We start from the raw sequence: 14,670 nt of genomic DNA, 5'->3' as shown, positions 1-14,670 counted from the left end.
CAGTGGCAATCTTGGATAGGAAGATGAAGGCCTTACGCAACAAGGTGGTTTTTTTGGTAAAGGTCTAATGGAAACATCAAAAGGGTTCTAAATGGACTTGGGAACCCGAAGTAGAGATAAGAGAGCACTACCCTAAGTTATTCACGGCAACAGACTTTAAGGATGAAGTCTGATTCAAGTGGGGGGAGAATTGTAACATTTATAATCCATGAAAATTACATTTTTGACCCTTATACATGAAAATTATTGCAAAATTGGTCCCATGGTGGATTAATGAGGAAAGCGCCTTTTTCCTAGTACGTTGGGCGTACTCTTTGTACGATGGACGTACGTGGCTGAAGGCCAAACCCTAATTGTTTTGGTTTTGACACTATTTAAGCATCATTAACTCCTGAAGACTCATTCTCTCATCAGCCTCCAGCCTCATTTCATATCTTGCAAACCCTAATCCCCCTTTGGGATCATTTTACACCTTAGAGTGTGTTGTTGATGTTCTTGAAGGAGGAATAAGGAATTGGATTCACCTTAGAATCTCAAGACCTCTTTGGATCCAAAAGCATCTTTCCCTCAAGCATCATTTAGAGGTATAAAGCTTTAAACTTGTTGGTTATTTCATTAGATCTTGTTAGATGTGGATTTTTGTGCTTTTTAGCCCCATAATCTTGGTCTATTTAAGTATGAGCTACTCTAGACCAAAGGAGTTGTCCTTTTGGATGTCTTAGAGTGTCTAGAGTGATAAAAATGTGATCTTGACCCTTTTAGTCCTTCCACGCAAAGGTTATGATGTCTTAATGGGTTAAGAAGTTATGGTTTTAAGGTTGGGGAACTTAATAGCCATGCAAGGTCATAAAGTTGGAAACTTAATGATTTAGAACACTACTTAGGACTAGATTTGGGCTTTAGATGAAAGGACTTAATAGATTAAATTCTTTTTAAAAGGAAAGGTTGGCAACAGAGTACGCTAGGTGTACTTCTGAGTACGTTGTGTGTACTCCCTTAAGTCCCCGTATCTGGAGTGTGGGTGCGTTGTGCGTACATGATGAGTATGTTGGGTGTACTAAGCCTGAGTTGACTCTTGACCTTTGACTTTGACCATGATTTTAAACAAGTTTAACCTACGGGAAATTTGGGTATTTTGAGCTATAGTATGAGTTTTGGTCACTGTTGTTGTAAAGGTGACCGATAGAGTTAGTATTCGGATTAGCATGTTGTTCAGCTATTTCGTCAGACTATGAGGTGAGTTTCTTCACTATATATGCGGGTCGAAGGCACCAATGTCGACCCACTTGATTATGTATCCTGGTATATAGGATGTTGTTATGCTGTAATGATTTGTTAGATCTGTATCTTGGTATATAGGATGTTGTTATGCTGTAGTGATCTATTAGTTCTACTAGTGATCTGTAGATTTTCATGTTTGCGTGCTGATTGGTTATATGTTTATATGTTGTATATGTCAACATAGTATGGTTTTGGGTTGAGGCTTTATTGCTATGTGCGTGAGCTGACAAACCGGGGGTATTCCAACCCGATGGCTGTGGACCTGAGGGTATAACAGTCCAACGGCTGATTGGGTCGTTACATATTGGCATTCCAGTCTCTAATGACTGATTGGGTCGGGGGTAATCCAGCCCAGTGGCTGTGGACCCGAGGGTATTCCAATCCGATGACTAGTTGGACCTAGCATGTATGATTATATATGCTCTGGTTGTGTGTGGTACTCGGGGGGGGGGGGGGGGGGGAGACTCACTAAGCTTTGACTTACGGTTTTTTCAGTTTTATGTTTCAGGTACTTAAGATGATTGAGGGAAAGCAAAGGCGTGGTCATGCACATACTTCTGATTTTATGTTTTTGGATTTTAGGATACTCTGATTTTTTTTTTTTAAACGACAAATCTAATTTACTCATAAACTACTCCTTAAACCCGCTTATGTCCACGACGAGACTTGAACCCTCAACCTCACAGAGGGAGGGGAACACTGGATACTGTTGAGTTAGAATCCCTTTGGTAGGATACTTTGACTTGTGATTATTTCTTTTGGGAACAATGATTTGTAAACAATTATGGTTTTTGGTTGGATCTTAAAATTTTACTTTAATTTTTAAGATGTTACATTTAATGTTGTCTAATTATCCTCATAAACCAGGAGAAGGGATGGTTTTCAAGAAGAGGTAACATGTTAGGAAAGATGACAAGGTGGAGGGATAGGTTTCACGTGATTGTCACATCAACGCCAAGTGGACATATGTGATCATAAATTGCTTATGTGGCATGACACATAAGTTGCTAACCTGTTAAACCTGATATACCATGTATCAATGGCTAAATGGTGACAAAATTGAAAGTTTAAGGACTTAATTAGTACAATTTGAACTTTAATGGACATATGGTGACCATTCTGAAATGTCGGCGGACAATAAAGTCAAAACTACAAAATATTAAACTAGTTGAAAGAGTATGAGTTGGATACATAGAAATGAAAAAGTGAAAAGAATACGAAGTGGGAGTAAGTGGGAGTAGCCGAGTGAGATGTTGGAGTGTTGAACATTACAAAGCAATTCAACCCAAAGTTTTTCTTTTATATTTGATTTTGCTTTTTAGTATGTCTAGCTTATCTAAAGAATTAAACTTGCACATAAATAAACAGATCATTTTTCAATTAAAATTTTCAACGTTATCTAAAGAATTAACTTTAACCGTTTAATTTTTGTGTCGTGGTAAAACTTGCTTAACTAATCTGATTGAAATCTCTCATTTTATTTTGTATGAGTTCATATCCAATTAAATCAGTTTTTTGTCACATCTGTATGTTTATCTTTAATCTTGCGAATAAAATAAACCAAAAATAAATAATTTTGCATTTAAAGAATCGCTTAAACATTTAATAGAATTGGTAAGCGTTCATGTAAAAATTGTTAGGTATTGAATGGGCTCTTCGGTATACGGATAATGTCCAATTAGACACGTTTAATTAGACTGCATACTTTTTATATTCGATTTTTTGTATAGATTTGGACTAAAATGGCATCATTATTTTAAGTTTCGGATTTATAGGGCATCCAAGAGGATTATTTCTGTTTACGAGAGAGACATCACATGGTGACGGAGAGAGATGGCTTCACGCCAAAGACAATTTAATAGCAAAACCCATGTGACATTCTATTTAATTTTGCATAATAATTATTGTTCTTATAAAGGTACACAATGAAAGTTACACTTTACAATAACAAACCGATTGCTTCTTCTACTTATTTTCTTTTTTTGCATTTACATTTTCATGGTATGAATTTCACTTGGCAAAATTCATCTTGTGAGGAAGAATCGAAAGTTCTAATTAGAGAAGATGATTACAAGCTTTTCTAGAAGAAGAAAAATCTTCCGAAATCTTTTGGTGGTAGTAAAACAAATGTTACTCTTACACAATAACACGAGGTGGTGTTAGAAGTATAACAACTTTTAAATGGTTTTCAGACTTTTTTAATGAACCTAAAGCTTAATTCAAATGGATGCAAATGAGAAAATGACATAATATTCAAGCCATCCATAATCTTTTTTGTCAATAAAAAGTTGAATCTTGAAGAATATGTTTTGATTATAGAGAGCTAAATAAGAACAGTATCAAAGACAACAGTGTACTTTGAGTCCCATACTCCCATAGGGTTTCTAGGTTGGGGTTTGGGGGGTTGGATTATAAGATTTACGAACGAGTGTGACATGTCTATCTACTTGGATAATTTTGGTGACACATGTTTGGTAGATTGGGCATTGGTGAGTTGTACACTTGTTAGACAAAGTACACTGTTTGTTGTCTCTTGTTATCTACTATACAAAGGTAGGCACTCAATGCTCAATAGGGCTCTAAATAACCTGTCTTCTAACATGTGATATTTGTACCCTATTAACTGGATCTTTTTTATTGGTACCTTGTGCATGTGTAAGTTGTACGCTCATAAGACACCAACTAAATGACTAATACGTATTTACAAGTTAGACCTCCCATCGCATGGTGAGTTGTGAGTTGTGACACCCTCACATTACATGCGATGCGAGAGATGCTTTCACGCCAAACATGTGACATTGTATTTCAAGTTTTTAGCTTTGGATATGAATTATTATTGTTATAAAAATACAAAAAAGAATGCTAAAGAGTATGAATGACTTTAATTTGCCTTTACATTTTTATGAATTTTCACGTGGCAACAGTTGAAAAAAATCAAGTTGTGAGGAAAAAGAATCCAATGTTCTTTTTTAATATTTGAGACAATATCATTATTGCCTTTGACAAAAGAAAAAAAAAGTCTTCTGAAACCTTTTCTTGGCAGGATCACACTAACACATAATTGTAAACTGTAAAGTATCGAAAACCAAAAGCATCATCCCTCCAACAAATTCAAATTTAACGCCAAAATAAAAATAAAACCTCTCTTTCTTTTCCATTCATGCATGAATCATAACCCAAGTAGTTTCAAGTTTCAACATTCGACTCAACAAAACAAAAAATTACATAAAAAAATAAAAATAACATTCCAATTACCAATCTTGTCCCCTATATAAAATCAATAAACCTAGTCAGATGAGATCTAAACACAAATCACACGATGAACAACACTTCAAACCTGCTCCTATCCCGAAATTGTTGAATATGTAACGTAACGTAATGTAGTTCATGTTTTTTTCTAATAAAAAGCTTGGCCGAGGTTGCACTTGCACGACACAAAAAAAAAACAATGAGTGTGTAAAAAAAAGCACACTAGAGGAGTGAACAAACACACTGAACAAAAAAAAAAAAAAAAGTAAAAGTGAAAATGGTGAGAGAGGATGACACGTGTAAGGCTAGCATTGGTGGCCCCTACGACAGTTAAGAACCCCAGCACTAGAAGTAATACTAGCAACCATGTTTGACGATTTTGCCCCTAGACTCGAAGCTCTAGCATAACTAGCAGAAGCACCAGCTCCAGATGGAGTAAAATAAGCCCCATTAAGAAGTAAATCACCCTCGGATCTCCAGTTCCACCCGTGCCAATTTCTCGCATCTGTATCCACCCTCTTTGTAACCTATATACCCGACCCGTTTAATTTCCCATTTTTATTTAAACAATAAATTTAACAACGAACGAACACTGAATTGCAATTTAAGTAAAGTAAAAGCACACGTTACCTCTTTCGCAAAAGGATTGGCAGGAGCAAGGTATCTGTTGCCTTGGCTGTTAATAGTAGGGCTTGCACTTCCACCAATCGCATACATTTCCCAGTGTGTGTAGTCATTATTCACAACATGAAAATACCCATGCCTACATCTGCAATTAAAAAAAAAATTAGTTTCCCATATCAGATACTAATATTTAAGTAATTAATAATCGTACCTTGGCATTCTTTGAATTAGACCTTTACCAAAATGGTTATAAGCGATTGTCACTTGCATCATTTTATCCCTAACATAAGAGTCACTGTGTCCCAACAACATAACCTCGTTATGGTGAGCAAAGTGATTATTGGAAATAGTGATAGCAGTGGACCCCATAACAGCATCCACAAGTCCATCAGCACAATTAGACAAAGAATTATGATCGATCCAAATATGACTCGATCCAAAAATCGAAATCGCATCACCATCTGCCATTGTTCTCCACCCGTAATGCGAAGGAGAGCTTCTAACCAAAGCATTTCCAGTAGGTTTACAATCATGAATATGCAACCCATGAATGATAACATTAGTGATAAACTGTAAAGTCAAACAAGCTCCATTAGCAATATGCACGTTGACTCCACGTGCATCGATGGTTTTGAAGCTGTTCATTATAAGTTCTTGTTTTAATTGGATGACCATGTCACGTTTGAAGACGATCCACAGTGGCTCTGTTTGGATGACAGCGTGGCGGAGGGTGCCAGGTCGTGGGTTGACCGGGTTGTCGTCGTGCGCGTCCGTTACGACGTAGAAGCGGCCATGGCGGCCCCCGATTGCGTTGCGACCGAACCCGATACCGCAGTCGGCTAACCGCTTGCGGTTGCGGTGCCAGTTTGGGTCGCACCGCCAGCAGTCGTCGATTGGGTTACCGGTCCCACACGAGAAGTATCCTAGTTTCCTTCTCTCGGTGTTGTTTCTCATACTCCTGTATAAGGGTAAAATAGTCATTTACGTTCAAAATGTCTTTGATATATAATGTATCTCTTTATGATCACATGGGGTGATGGTGGCGTGTCACATGGGAAAAAGATAGGTTTGTTGAATACCAAGATTATTGGAGATATGGATGATTTAAAATAAAGAAAAGCATGTCACATGGACGTGTATACTTATAGTATACGAATCGAATATATGTGGGAACATAGTGACTTTAGCTCTCGTAGTGTAATAACTAAAATTTAAATCAATACCTAACACTGCAAAAGGGTAGTAAGTACTGTATTGACCATCAGTCATTTTGCTATGTAAAGAAATCTGTGTAAGGGTAATAATGACATTTTATTTTAGGATAGGTTGTAAAGACGTCAAATTCAATCAGAAAAATCATGTGGGAGACAAGAAGAGTATGTAGTCCGATTTCGTTTAGGTCTTTGTTATGGACATCATGGGCACATGAGGTGATTCACCTTTTATGGTAATTTTGACAAAGGGGTAAAATGGGAAAGAAAAAGAAATGAAGTCAAAAAAACAAGGTTTGGATTGGTGATTTTGGTTTCTTGAAATAACATGACGATATTATCTTTCATCTATATAGTATGTAAACACGTGGCTATCATTTAATAGCTACAAAGGATATCAAATTGGCTCTTTGTACATTAATAAAATAAAAATATTAGTAGTTGTGAAAAATTATAGTAATAAGTTAATTTGATTGGTTAAAAACTTAAAATAATATGCCAGATTTCCTCAATCATTATTGACGCATGAATTTATGCGTTTGAGAGAGAATGTCATTTAAAAAAATATTAATCAAATGATCTTGTTATGTGTGACGCCGAAACTAAATTCATGTGATTTTTAGATGTTTCTCTCTCAAACGCATAAATTGGAGGGAATCCGGGATCATTTTTTGTGATTCTTTTAACTTTAAACAGGTGTTAATTAGATTTAATCCCCCATTTACCCATTATATAGAAGCTTATAGAGGTTCTTACATTTCAACAAGGGAGACGACTTCTTCAGGATCTTGAACTGCATTTTCATTCAAAGTTTCCATCTCCTTTTCTCTGCATCGAATGAAAACTCAAATCAGATTTCGAAAACAACAACAAAAACACTTTACAGGAATCACGATTTGGAATACGAGATTCTTATTTTATTGAAGTGCTTTCACACCTCGGCAAATCACATAATTACGTTACAGCGTATGGTGGGAAGAAGAGTGGGGGAGACACAAAAAGTACACCATGTCTGCAATCAGTGAAAACTGGTGTGTGTTTTTTATTTTCGTGTGTGTGAGAGAGAGAAATACAACTCCATTGCTTTTTTACAGTTATAACTGACAAAAAGTGGATAGAGAAAAAAATTGGAAAAACAATAATCAACCGAAAACGGTTCTTCGAATCTGTTCGAGGAGAAATGAAAGGTAGGAATCAATAAACAAGAGGAATCTCGAGATGAACAACCGAAAAAAACCGTCTAGATCTTAAAATTCAGTATCTCAATGGTTAAATTTTGTTTTGTTTGAGGTTTTCTACTTTTCTGAACGAATATGAGTGCTCATTACTCTTTGTAGAAGATGAATTGCTCAAATAAGACTAAAAAGCGCGAAGGTAAAACATATTCAAGCGCATGAGCACTCAGGTCCGGAGACTCGGTCGACTCAGTGAGTCGGTATTCAGTATTGTTTGTTTTTACCTTGCTGCCATTGACGAGTTGAAGTTCAGGCTCTGTAACTGCTCTGTTTCCACAGTCCTGTACCATTTAAAAAACAATGTAAGCTTCTCTATCTAGCTAAAGAAGAATCTCAAGCGAAACGATCAAGCGTGCACATTCAACAAAAAGTAACTCCGTAATTTCAAGCTACATAAGCTTCGCATTGTCGATTTTCACCATAGATGAGTTCAGTTCATATTGCAACATTCTCTTACAGAATTCAAAAATTCAGATGATGAATAACTAAAACATAAGTTACGTTTACACTGATACACAGAATTGAGCTGGAAAACATAAAAACCAATAGATATTAGTAGAGAGAAAGCGATACCTAGGGTTTGAGGAGTTATTTTTCTGCACTACGGCGGCGACGGCGGAGAGCAACAGGATCAGAAACAGAAAGGAGCAGAGAGCGAACCACTTCTTAGGTACCTCCATTGTCATTGCAGACACTCCACCTCCTCTGTTCACCTTTGAAGATAAAACTTCTCACGCAGTGTACGTGTTTGTGCGTGTTTCTGATCTGGAATCGGAGAAGGGAGACAATGAGGGCCGGTGGAAGTGGGGAGTCAGAACAGCAGCCTTTGCGTAACGGCCTGATTTATAGAGCTAAAGAGGAAGAAGTTAACGGCCGTTAAATGTTCACTATGGTTAGGTTACCTGACTCAATCCAGTTAACAAATATATTGCAAAAGAAAAAATTGACAAAAAAAAGAATCTTAACTTTTATGTTGATGTATTAAAATGTAATTTGGGATTAGTGTTCAAAAACTTATGTTATAAATATATGTTATGTCAAATAAAGAATGTTTTACTAATAAAATTATATTTTAAATCGATTTTTTTTAATTATCATTAGTTGAGCGTTATGCTTATATTTACGTGCAATGACCCCTTTGAAAAAGTGCAAATGTGACCAAGAAATCACCATTTTATTTTATGAAAAATAATTATAAATTACGTAAAAGAAAGTTTTGACTATAGTTCACAAGTTAGAACTTTCAATTGGAGTTTTGAATTTTGATAATCATTTTTAAAGAAATTTATCTGCATATTAAAATATAATTATGATTAAACGAAATTTTTAACAAATATATTGGTAGCTTGTCTTATAATCTGCCTTCCATCATCCAATCCATGTTCACTTTATTTGTTGTTTCCCCAACAAAAGTAAATTGGATAATGGATATGTAATTTAGTTTATTACTTTTTAAGTTTTTATGTCTCAGGAAATTAAGACATGTACAAATTGGACATGGCTTGACAATGGTTTTAATTACTTCAGCTAAAAACAACGACAATGGTTTTTGGTGATGATGGCGACGGTTTGGTAGGAACGATAAAATGGTATGACAAATAGGAACAACAATATCTACTCTTTTTTTGGGTTTGCTGTTGACACTTAGGTTGATGTTTTGAATAATTATTTGGTACTTTTAACTTAAAATGTGGCAACTAAAATTTCTCAATCGTTAGTGTTAGTTTAGTTGGTTGATTCTTATTCATAAGGGCGGACGTAGTCGAGAGAGTTACGGGAGCATGGTTACACGGTTTCGCCAATATCACCAAACTATGTGAATGCTCGTGCGTTGCGCAGTGGGATAATTATGTAGTTTAATATGGTTATATATGGTTTAATGTATTGTGAATAAGCCATACATAAAACTTGTATGCGATTAAATAGCATGTATATTTTTTGATTTATAGATTTTTTATCATAATAAATAATGAAAACTTTTTACTATCAGTTTAAAATTTTAAATGTAATTTTTATATACACATTAGTATCTAATGTAATTAGTTGATGATTGATTAGATATAGATTCTCATATGTGGTCGTCTATTTATGTTGAACCGCATAAAAATACATATTTAACGACTTTTGTTAGTTTACTATTGAATAGAAAATGGTGCCGTATTTTAAGTAAGTATAAAAAATCTCATTCTCAATCTATTTTAAGATAGTGACATATTTTAAGTTAATATAAAAAATTATATTCTAGAACTAATGAAAAGAAAAAACGGAGCCAAAATTTTTAACTATAATAAAGTTGATTCCAATTAAAAAGTGCTCAATCGAAGATAATATCATTCAATAAACATCATAAGATATTACGTTATATTCAAATTACAGACATCATTTTTGTAAGAGTCATTCAAAATATATGAGACTATAGTGTCTAATACAACAATGTAATAACCAAATGACCCTAACATATTTTAAATGAAATATAATTATAATATATTATCTATGCAACTAAATTTTTGCACAACATGTGAGATTCGTCTACTATATGGTATACCGTGTTCTTCTAATATATTATATTATAGTATAAACATTATATTTGGAAAACCACTTTGAGTTATATTGTAGTTTATAACATTAAATTTGTGATGGGTTGTATTTGACACACATTTGTGTATTTATATCTATATTCTATAATTAAAACAAATCTTATATAAACATCCAACCTAAATATTCATCTTCAAGTTTTCTTTCTTCGCCACGTAAACAAACTTTTGTTATAAAGCCAAAAATGGAATAAAAGACGCTTAATTGTATGATCATGATATATTGTATTTTGATTAGGGCTTGTACAAAACATGCATGAGCATATATTATTAATTTATCTCTTGTTTTGGGTAATTCGAATAAGATAGCTTCAAATCCAACGTATCAAACGGATTACCCATTTACTAAAGTCTAAAACCCCAAAAACTCAAACATGTTTTAGTACCATACAAATGCATGAGGTTTTAGCAAATTATTATCTCATATGAATTACCATTGATTATGTGTGATTAATTATTAAGAAGGTGAAAAGGTTTGGGGTTTCAAATGCATGAGGTTTTAGCAAATTATTGTGGGGGGTTTCAAATGCATGACAATCAAGGGAAAATGCAAGTTTTATAAGTATGTAAGATGTGTAGAATCTAAGGTTACGTGTGATGTTGCTCACATCTCCTCTGTTTCTCCTCTTTGTGACCATTCAACTACTACTAATATTTAAACATATATATTTTTTTCTTTTTATTACCTCTGTAAACAACTATCTATCACTCCAAAAGCAAACATTCATTCAAAATTTATTCCAACTATCTCAAATTCAATGGGTTTATCATTTAGTTAAGATGAGCATGTGTGCATCAAATATGCTATAAAAGTAAAAAAAAATTCCATTTTTATCCTACGATGAACAAAATAATATTCAACTTTTGTCTACACTTGTGCTCGAACTGCACACGCGCATGTTCACGATATTGTAAGTTTAAACGTGTGTAAAAATTCGAGAACTATTGTAAGGAGAGATCGTGAAGTTGCTGAAAAGCAGCCGATCCGAGATTACTCTGCTGATAATGCAATCTTTGGTGACGAACATTTTTGGAGAAGGTTCCGGATAAGCAAACACTTGTTTATGCGTATTGTTGGAGTTGTAGAAATAAATTATCCATATTTTTAAACAACGTCGGGTTTTAAAAAAACTTTCAATTTGTTGCAAAAATACACATCTGTCATATGAAAACTGACGTACAAGAAAACAGTAGACACGTTGGTTGGAAGAGTACTTGAATTTATCGGAAAGAACTTCACATGAACGTCTTCAACATTTATGCTATTGTGTTTTCCAGCTTTTAGTATTTGGTTTTATATATAAATGAAACTAAGTAATTTAACCACTATAAATGAGTTTTTCAAGGAAAATAACCATTTTTTCTAGTTTTTGAAATAATGACCACTTTCCTCCAAATGAATCATTCCAGACTATTATTCATATTCCGAAGTTCTTCTCTTTTTTCCAAGTTTTTTCAAAGAAATCTTTTTACTTATATTTGCAATGTCTATTTCGAGGTGTCTAAATGAAAACTTACTCCCGAATGCTACATTCCGGATTTGATCATCAAATTTTGAAGTTATTTTTTTGGTTTTTTTTCAATATTTTTTGAACAAATATCCTTACATATTGTAACATCCCATTTTTCACAACCAAAATTTTCATTTTTATTAAGGTAAAACTTCCCAATTTATAAATTCATTATTAAAAAAGCGGTTTATTCCAAAATACATTTATTAAAAATCAGAGTATCATAGAAAGCGTGGAACCCTCAATGCTGATGATGAGTGTGTACAATCCCGCATTCACCTTCTCATAGCCACCGATGATACCTGAAACGATAAACAACTGGGTAAGCATAAAGTTTAGTCAGTTTCCTCTAATACCCCATACGATAAACATACAAGCATGTATCGGGTCCACTCAGCTATTGGGCTGGAATACCCAGGGTTTGTTGCCCTACCGCCTCAACCCAACCGCTTTCCTAAGCCTCAGTGCCTATGGCTTAGCCTACAACACAAAGCATGACCGCCTCAACCCACTACCACCATATGTCGACATATAAACAATCAAGGATCAAGAAAGCACATAATACATTAGACCATTCCATGTGATCGCCAGGGTAGGCAAGGTAGCCTACGGTTGGACTTGCCAAGTGAGCTCAGTCAAATCCACAACACGTTCCATTTCTCTCAGTTGCAGAAAGTGTGTGTTAGAGGGTTAGGAAGTGGTCCCCTTGGATGATATTCAGGTCGATGAGCGCCTAAATTACATTAAGAAGCTGGTGGCTATATTGGAGAGAAAAATGAAGGTCCTACGCAACAAGGAGATACCTTTGGTAAAGGTTCAGTGGCAACATCGAAGAGGCTCTGAGGGGACCAAGGACCCAGAGGCTAAGATATAGGAGCATTATCCTGAGTTATTTGCAATGGCCGACTTCGAGGACGAAGTCTAGTTCAAGTGGGGGAGAATTGTAACATCCCAATGTCAATGTAATTTCAATTTCAACCCTATGTTTGAATAATGTTGTATTTTTAGCCATTGTGATTGGAAATGTTTTTAAATTCCCCATAGTGGCAATATAGTAATTTTACCCAAGTGTAGTATAGTGAGCGTACATTGCGTACTCTAGGCATACTAGGGTGCACCCTAGTACGTTAGGCGTACACCTCGTATGTGGGGCATATGTGAAGAAAGGGAAAACCCTAAATATTTAAACCTCATTATAGCCTCATATCTCATGTCTTCTTCGGCCTCCCTCTATGAGAAACGAACCTAAGCAAACCATAAGTGAAAGAGTACATTTTAGAGCCCTTTGGAGTGTTTAGAAGTGTTCTTGAAAAAGAAGAGAGTAGTAAGAAGAGCTTGGAGTTTGGGAAGCATCTTGGATCTGAGACATCCTTCTTGATAGCACTTGATCACTCCGTCTTGTAGATCTATACATTTCTTCCTTTAAGACACTTTTTGTCCCAAAATGGTGATTCTTGAGCATGGAATGTTATTGACCCAATGAGTTGTCCTTTCAGACCTTATGAGGGGTCTTGAGTCATAAAAATGTAGTCTTGAGGGTTAGCTCCACTCCATGCAAGCTATAGAAGGTCTTAATGCATTAAGATGTTGAGGGTTTGTGTTTTTTGCACTTAATGGGCATGCAACGTCATAAAGTTGGAAACTTTATGACTCGTAATGGTATTTTAGCCTTGGATCTGACTTTGGACACGAAGATTTTGAGTATTAATCTCTCAACGGAAAAAGGGTTGAACAAGATGCGTATGTTGGGCGTACCAAGTGGTACGTTGTGCATACACGGTCAGCCCCCCGTAAGTTGGTCAAACACCGAGTACGCCCCGTATACAGAAGAGCAGGCCTAACGTACAGTTGAGTCAACTCGGTCGGGTTGGCTCGACTGGGTTGAATTTGCAAGGTGTTAACTTTAAATTTGATTGGATATCTTACTGCATAATCCAAAATACCTAAAATACCCTGTTATATAATAGTATGTCATTATGCTCTAGAGATCTGTTAGATCGGTCTCTCGGTATATAGGATGTTAACATGCGGTAGTGATCGATAGTTTTTCCTATTGTTTGTTGACTAATTATATGTTTATCTGTTATATATATGTCGATATGTTATTGTTGATTGGGTTGAGGTGATCCTGCTTTGTGCTAAAGGCCAAGATACCCAGGGCGGTCCGGATAGGCAGTAGGCCCTGCGAGGCAGTCCAGTCAAGCCGAAGGCTCAACGAGCGGTCTGGATTGGTTGTAGGCCCTACGAGGCAGTCCGCTCATGCCGAAGGATCGGGAGCGATCCAGATAGGTTGTAGGCCCTATGAGGTGGTCCAGTCAGGCTGAAGGCTCATTTATGCATGTCGTTGTTTATTGTGTTTATATAGTGGTACTTTAGGGAACTCACTAATATTTGGCTTACGGTTTTAGTTTATTGTTTCAGGTACTTCTGATGATCGCGGAAAGGTGAAGGCGCGACCTTACACATCCTCCTGCTTCATAGCCTTATGATTTTGGGATAATTTGATATTGTTAAATACTTTGGAAACAATGATTTTGTAAACATTTTATGATCATGGGTTGTTTTGACATGTTTAAAATTGTTGTGATTTTTTAGATGTTACAAAACCTTAGATCTAGCCACAAGGAAACATAAAACTTGGATGTTGATTACTCACATTGGTCCAGAAGTGTAGCTAGAGGTTGCAAATGAAACTTCCAAGCCGAACCTATGCTTCCATGATGATCTCTTCCTCTTCAAGCCACCAAAACTCCACCAAAAGTTCAAGAATCCCACTAAGAGGCTAAGGTTAGGGTTTAACTAATTTTAGGGACGGGGGAGGCTGTTTAGAAACCCTAAAATGAGGTTTATGGGGTTTGAATACAAATAAAACCCTAAAAGATCATGGGCTTTGGCTGCAGGGTATCTCACGTTGTAAGCTCCTAATGCTCACGCTGTAAGCTCGGCTTAAATCGGAATCTTAATT

At 35.7% G+C, this 14,670-nt stretch overlaps 1 protein-coding gene across 1 annotated transcript; it reads right to left on the bottom strand.

Annotated features, from left to right (window-relative positions):
* Positions 1 to 4,410: 4,410 nt before the first annotated feature.
* Positions 4,411 to 8,432, bottom strand: LOC111915917 (probable pectate lyase 8). The gene is made up of 6 exons (XM_023911560.3): positions 8,174 to 8,432; positions 7,825 to 7,881; positions 7,122 to 7,193; positions 5,366 to 6,112; positions 5,161 to 5,299; positions 4,411 to 5,057 (listed from the first exon to the last, which is right to left on the bottom strand). The coding sequence occupies exons 1-6, from the start codon at positions 8,284 to 8,286 to the stop codon at positions 4,836 to 4,838; spliced, it is 1,350 nt and encodes a 449-aa protein (XP_023767328.1). The 5' UTR covers positions 8,287 to 8,432; the 3' UTR covers positions 4,411 to 4,835.
* Positions 8,433 to 14,670: the final 6,238 nt, after the last annotated feature.

Source organism: Lactuca sativa, chromosome 1 (assembly GCF_002870075.4).
Source record: "Lactuca sativa cultivar Salinas chromosome 1, Lsat_Salinas_v11, whole genome shotgun sequence".
Taxonomy (NCBI): domain Eukaryota; kingdom Viridiplantae; phylum Streptophyta; class Magnoliopsida; order Asterales; family Asteraceae; genus Lactuca; species Lactuca sativa.
This window is presented reverse-complemented; position numbering and strand designations above follow the sequence as displayed.